The sequence below is a fragment of the Choristoneura fumiferana genome, chromosome 15 (genome assembly GCF_025370935.1).
Source record: "Choristoneura fumiferana chromosome 15, NRCan_CFum_1, whole genome shotgun sequence".
In the NCBI taxonomy this organism is placed as follows: Eukaryota; Metazoa; Arthropoda; class Insecta; order Lepidoptera; family Tortricidae; genus Choristoneura; species Choristoneura fumiferana.
This window is the reverse complement of record NC_133486.1, coordinates 10,887,204-10,894,609: the sequence shown is the minus strand read 5'-3', so window position 1 is coordinate 10,894,609 and position 7,406 is coordinate 10,887,204. Positions and strand designations below refer to the sequence as shown.

Below are 7,406 nucleotides of genomic sequence, written 5' to 3'. Positions count from 1 at the left end.
ATTGTTCAAATTGTATTGAGTTTGTCTGACATTCAAATCCCACGACACAGATCTTTTTGCATGTTTCATCTTTGTATTTTTCGCGAGCGTTCTTCATTCGAATCCTCAACGCAACATCTTTTTGTTTCTTTTACCTTTGCATTTTTTTTTTGTTTTTTCTTGTTTTATATTTGTTATTGTTATAATTTGAATTTCACGGTGATATAACAGATTGTTAACCTGAAGTCAAAACCCACAATATTTGTAATGCTTTTACTATTTGTACTTCGCAGCATTATTCATAGCAAGTTTTAGTTATACAAAATTCCGACAGATGGCGCTGTTCCGTCGAGCGCTATTCCTGAATCGCGCTGTTAAGATTCATCTCGGAACAACGACACTTGATTGACTGAACATGCTTTTTAATCATCGCAATACCATCATATGTGTGTTTATACCTGTGTTAGATAAGTTGTGTATTATAGTTTGTTATATAACTCTAGTTTTATTTTGGGACCTAAATTGCACATGGTCCTTCGAACCGGATTCGCATTGGAGGTATCGGCGACTTGTCAACGGGTTTATCAAGCACTGATAAAAGTGGTGGATCGCTGCTTATGGTGCCAAAGACACGAAGAGTCTCTGACGTCAGTTTCGCATCGTGTCATCGACAACCCTGGAGCAACGTGCGTGACTTAAGGAAAGTGGGTGACGTAGTGAAGTGCAACTGTGAGTACATTATTTGTTATTAAAGTAGTGCTAAATAATACGGGACTTGTAAAAAAAAACGTAATAGCTTAGGGACTTAGAATAATTACGCTAAAAGTGGAGAGACGGGGAATCCACGCCCGATTTCATTAAGAAGTTAAATAACTTTAAACACTTAGAAAAATTACCTTGTGAACATGGAGGCGTATATTAAGGTGCAACAAGATTTAAATAAACGAATTTCAAGAGCACAACTTAATTTTAAAAAATCTCCGAAGGAACGGCTAGCCTCAGAAGCATATATTAGTACTAGACTTGACGCATTAGAGGAGTTATGGGCACAGTTTGGCTTAACTCATACCCAAATTATTCAAGACTCTGACGTTAAACTGGAAACTCACGCCTATGTCACTGCAGGTGATGGTCTTTACGCTGAGACTGAGGAGTTATACATAGAATATAAATATGAGTTAAGATCTGCATTAAACAAAATAAAACGTTTAACTTCAACAACCAGCAGTGAGCCTACATCCGAGCAGAGTAAATCTAACGAAGTGATAAAATTACCCAAAATATCTATACCTGTGTTTTCCGGACAATATTCTGAGTGGATAAGTTTTCGCGACCTCTTCCAGTCAATGGTACACAACAACAACTCTTTAGACAACGTCCAAAAGTTGCACTACCTGAAAGGGCACTTAACCGGTGAAGCTGAACAGCTTTTACGTCACGTCCAGATTACGCATGACAACTATGACATTTGTTGGAAGCAGCTCGAAAAGCGTTACAACAACAAGAAGTACCTGTCAAATTGCATCCTGAAGAGATTTTTAAGCCAGAGAAATATAGTCTCCGAATCAGCGAACGCACTGAAAGAATTGTTAGACACGACTAATGAGTGTTTATATTCATTAAGAAATTTAGGTATAGACATAAGTACATGGGATATAATTGTAATTCATATAATCTGTCTGAAATTGGATGGTGAGTCTAGAAAACAGTGGGAGCTTAAGGTTAGCGAGTCTTCGGATGATTTACCCACCCTGAATCAGTTCAGAGACTTTTTGGAAACTAGATTCAGAGCACTTGAGTTCATTGATCCCAAACTGTCAAAGGGTAACTTTGGTCAGAAAAATCCTAATCTGCCTGTCAGTGCAAGGGTACATCATGTGATAGACGTTTCTTGTGCCTACTGTTCCGAAAGTCACAAATTATGTCATTGCAAGGGTTTTGCAAGTGTCGAAGTTGGCACTCGTCGTGATTTCATTCAATCCAACAGTTTGTGTTTTAATTGTCTCAGCTCAGGTCATAATGCTTTCTCATGTCGTCAACCTACTAGATGCCGAATATGTAAGCGTAAACATCATTCCTTACTTCATCCTAAAAATATTACTAGCACAATTGAAGATCAAACTAACCAGCCGATCGTAGATGTTGCTGCACATGCAACAGCGGCTGATTTGTCGCATGATGAGTCCACAACAACAACCTGCTTTTCGACCAGTCGAAGTCAAATTCTCTTGGCAACGGCTTTGGTTAAGGCACAGTCGAAAATGGGTCCAGGTATAACGCTCAGGTGTTTGATTGACCAAGGGTCACAAGCTTCGTTTATAACGGAGGCTGCAGTTCAGCTGCTTGGACTTAAGAAAATTCCCCACAAAAGCTCCATTTCAGGATTGGGAAGTGAGGAGAGTGCACCTATTGCGTCCAAGTCAAGAGTAAATGTTAAAATTTCATCACTTCTTAATCCTAACTTTACAGTCAATATAGACGCCTTTGTGTTGAGCAAACTCACATCGGTTCTTCCAAACAAACACATCGTTGTTGAGTTGTGGTCAGAACTTTCAAAATTAGAATTGGCAGATCCATCGTTCAACGTACCCGGCAAAGTAGACGTACTACTCGGGGCGGACGTTTATGGTCAAATATTACTCGATGGCATCGTTAAGGCTCCTCATGGAGCACCTGTTGCTCAACGAACTTCTTTGGGTTGGATCCTATCTGGACCGATTCATGGAAATAACTCGGTATATCACAGAAATATCAGCGCTAACCACATCCACATATCTGAAAACGACCTCTTGAAAAGGTTTTGGGAGCTCGAGGCCGATAATTTTGTGACAAATCCAAAGGAACAGTATACTGATGATGAAAGGAAATGTGAGGAATTGTTTGCAACCACCACACAACGTGACAGTGCAGGTCGTTACATAGTTAAGCTTCCTTTTCGTAACACTGATCCCGGTTGCATACATGGTAAATCTCTGAATGTAGCCACCAAACGCTTTGCTCAACTGGAAAGAAGATTTGCAAGGGACTCTCCGCTAAAAACACGCTACTCTCAGGTAATTAACGAGTACATCGAACTAGGTCATATGGAGACAGTGCCAGAAGAGGAAATTTATAAGAATGACGCTGTCTACTTACCGCATCACCCCATCATCCGAGAGGACAAACTTACATCCAAATTACGTGTCGTGTTTGACGCTTCTTGTCCAGGAACCAATGGAGTCTCACTAAACCAAGATCTTTTGGTGGGTCCTTCACTGCAACCTGACCTGCGTCACATAATTCTTCGTTGGCGAACTCATCCAATTTGCCTTGTAGCGGACATCGTGAAAATGTACAGGCAGGTAAAGGTAACCCAAGGAGATGCTGATTATCAGCGTATCTTGTGGCGAGATAATTCTCAAGAGGAACTAAAACACATGAGACTACTCAGAGTAACATTCGGAACCGCCTCCGCACCATACTTGGCTGTGCGTGCTCTTCATCAAGTAGCCCATGATGAAGGCGAAAAACTTTCCTTGGCGGCAGAGAGAGTCTTAAACCACTTCTACGTTGATGATTTGTTAACAGGCTGCGAATCGGTGGAAGAAGGCAAACAAATTTACAAAGATTTAATTCAACTTTTGCGAAAGGGAGGTTTCGAGTTGCAAAAATGGAGTAGCAATAGCGAACAGCTAATGCAGGAATTTAACGAGGATAATAAGCAAACGGAAGGTAGTGTACAACTTAAAATAGATACTGTCATGAAGATTTTAGGACTCACCTGGAACCGGAGCACCGATGAATTCGAGTATTCTGTGCAGCTACCGCCGCTAGAACGTCCTATAACAAAAAGAAGTGTAATATCCAACATTGCACGACTGTTTGACCCACTTGGCTGGTTGGCACCGGTTATTATTACAGCCAAAATCTTCATTCAAAAATTATGGCTTTCAGGGATTGAATGGGACCAAGAAATTCCACCTCAGCTACTGAACGACTGGCTGAGCTATAGGGAAAGGTTAAATCAACTAATCAAATTCAAACTTCCTAGATGGGTGCACACATCTTCAGATGATCAAATCCTGGAATTACAAGGTTTTTCTGATGCTTCTAGTGAGGCATTTGCTGCAGTTGTTTATGTCAGAGCCGTAAGTAAAGACGGAAATGTGCACGTCGCACTAGTTGCAGCCAAAACCAAGGTTGCTCCTATCAAACAGGTATCAATTCCGCGATTGGAATTATGCGGAGCGGTGCTACTCACAAGGCTATTAAAGGAAGTCGGAGAAGTCATGAAGATCGACAAAATAAACATCCACGCGTGGACTGACTCCTCTGTAGTACTTTCTTGGATCAACAGCCGCCCGAATAAATGGAAGACATTTGTAGCCAACCGCGTATCTGAGATCATCACTTTAATTGAGCCGTCTCAATGGTCACATGTGTCTTCCAAGGACAATCCAGCGGACTGTGCTTCTAGAGGAACACATCAACTGGAGCAGGAACTGCTGTGGAAAAGCGGTCCTTCGTGGCTGCAACAGAAAAATATTTCTTATACCAAAACAACATCCGAGTCAACAAATTTAGAAAAGAAAAATAATAAAATTTGTTTATTAAACACCTCTGGCATCAATCACAACCGTGCGGAAGACTCGGAAGATCTAATAAGACGGTTTTCCAGATTGAGGAAACTGGTTCGCGTCGTAGCCGTCTGCAAACGATTAGGCAAACGCGCTCGTCATGAACCTATCTGTCAGTGGTTAACGAGCAAAGAGATTCAAGACAGTTTAAGAACGTGTATTAAAATGGTGCAAGAAATTCATTTTAAAGAAGAATTGACTGCCCTAAAGGAAAACAGAAGCATCAGCAGGAAAAGTAAGCTAATTTCTTTAAACCCTAAATTGGATGAAGACGGAATTTTAAGAGTTCATGGGAGACTGGACTACTCAAGCATAGCAGAACAGATGAAGCGCCCGATCATTCTGCCTTCTAAGTCACACTTTACGAAACTAGTCATTGATCATGCTCATGACAAAACATTGCACGGTAACCCCCAACTTATGTTAAACTACATCAAATCAAAGTACTATATATTCCGAGCAACGAATGTAGTAAAATTGTTCGTTCGTAAGTGTGTGATCTGCACCCGTTATGCCGCTTCGTCAAGGCACCCATTTATGGGTCAGCTGCCTACTGTTAGAGGAACTCCTAATAGACCCTTCTGCCAAAGTGGAGTAGATTACGCAGGCCCAATCAACATCCGTACTTCGAAAGGCAGAGGCCATCACTCATACAAAGGGTACATCTGCCTTTTCATCTGCATGGCTACAAGAGCTATCCACCTCGAAGTTGTAAGCGATATGACAGCTTCAGGATTCTTAGCAGCGTTCAAACGCTTCACAGCGCGTCGCGGGCATTGCAAAGACCTATGGAGTGACAACGGGACCACCTTTGTTGGTGCCGCTCGCGAATTACGACAATTGTACGCTGAAGAACGATCCAGCATTGCTATCGAAATTGCGGATCAATTAGCTGCGAATGGCACAACCTGGCATTTCATCCCGCCACACTCACCAAATTTCGGAGGCCTTTGGGAAGCTGGAATTAAGGGCACAAAACACCACCTAAAAAGAGTTATAGGCAACTCGACCTTAACCTTCGAGGAGATGACTACAGTGTTGTCTCAAATAGAGGCTTGCCTCAATTCAAGACCTATGTCCCGGATAAACGACAGCAGTGAGGAACCTATGCCACTGACACCAGGTCACTTCCTGGTGGGCGAACCTCTAGTGCTGCCACCAGATGAAAACTACGAAGCTGCCAACATTAATAGTTTGAGAAGGTGGCAGCTGACACAAAGGATGGTTCAGACATTTTGGCGCCGTTGGTCACACGAATACCTTACCCAATTTCACCATCGCTATAAGTGGACCCATCAGACGCCGGAGCCGGCTGTTGGAAATATCGTACTAATTAAGGAAGATGATTTACCTCCAGCTAAGTGGCTGTACGGCATTATAGTAGATAAACACCCAGGGTTGGATGGAATCACTAGAGTTGTAAGCTTGCGCTGCAAGGGTAACATTATAAAACGTTCTGTTGGTAAATTGTGTTTCTTACCAACTGATGTTTAAGGTAAATATTTGTGTGCCTAAACACTGTATTTCCAAATATATTTTTTTAAACATTACATTTATTCATACTGTTAGACATGTATAAACAACGCGCAAATTCATATTTGTCACAATGTTATTTAGATAAGTATACTGATTGTTGTAATTCTAGTAGGATTGGATGTTTGCTTGTTGAAATTACATTATTCATGGTGGGCGGAGTTAAGGTCAAAGGTTTTACATTTGTCCTTGGTGGGCGGAATGTTCAAATTGTAATTGAGTTTGTCTGACATTCAAATCCCACGACACAGATCTTTTTGCATGTTTCATCTTTGTATTTTTCGCGAGCGTTCTTCATTCGAATCCTCAACGCAACATCTTTTTGTTTCTTTTACCTTTGCATTTTTTTTTGTTTTTTTTTCTTGTTTTATATTTGTTATTGTTATAATTTGAATTTCACGGTGATATAACAGATTGTTAACCTGAAGTCAAAACCCACAATATTTGTAATGCTTTTACTATTTGTACTTCGCAGCATTATTCATAGCAAGTTTTAGTTATACAAAATTCCGACAGATGGCGCTGTTCCGTCGAGCGCTATTCCTGAATCGCGCTGTTAAGATTCATCTCGGAACAACGACACTTGATTGACTGAACATGCTTTTTAATCATCGCAATACCATCATATGTGTGTTTATACCTGTGTTAGATAAGTTGTGTATTATAGTTTGTTATATAACTCTAGTTTTATTTTGGGACCTAATTGCACAATTATTTTTTAAATAAAATAACACGAACCCGATCTCTGAACGTGCGCTCACTCTCTTGAGATGAATTTCTACATCCAAAATGTTTTCCATGCAGCGAAGCATATAATCTTCTGTATAAATAAAAATGAATCGCCGAAATGTATGTACGCGCATAACTTCGAACGACGGCACCGAATTGCATAATCATTTTTTTGTTGTGTTTGTTATTATCAGGACAAGGTTTGTCGTTACGAAATTTAAAAAAGACTGCAACGGGGCGAAGCCCCGAGCAACACCCAGTAAAATAAATATATAATAATAAATAAACGATTGATAGCAACTAGTCCCAAATTACCAAAGCTTATACCTACCTACTATGGATGCTAGGATAAAAATACTTCTAAATATAAATATGTATTCAATACACAAATAAAAATATCTATTAAACATCCAAGGTCGAATAAAAATATTCGTATTCTCATACAAGCTACTCGTACAAAGAAGAAGAAGAAGAGATGAAAAAGGTTTGTGTCATCCACGTGCTTAGGTGTATTTATTTAAAATAAGTTCACGACAACTTTGACAGCTG

At 40.3% G+C, this 7,406-nt stretch overlaps 1 protein-coding gene across 1 annotated transcript; it reads left to right on the top strand.

Annotated features, from left to right (window-relative positions):
• The first annotated feature begins 2,240 nt into the window (after nt 1–2,240).
• LOC141435895 (uncharacterized) lies at nt 2,241–6,089 on the top strand. The gene has a single exon (XM_074098734.1). It carries the CDS (start codon nt 2,241–2,243, stop codon nt 6,087–6,089), a length of 3,849 nt encoding a protein of 1,282 aa, XP_073954835.1.
• The last annotated feature ends 1,317 nt before the right edge of the window (nt 6,090–7,406 follow it).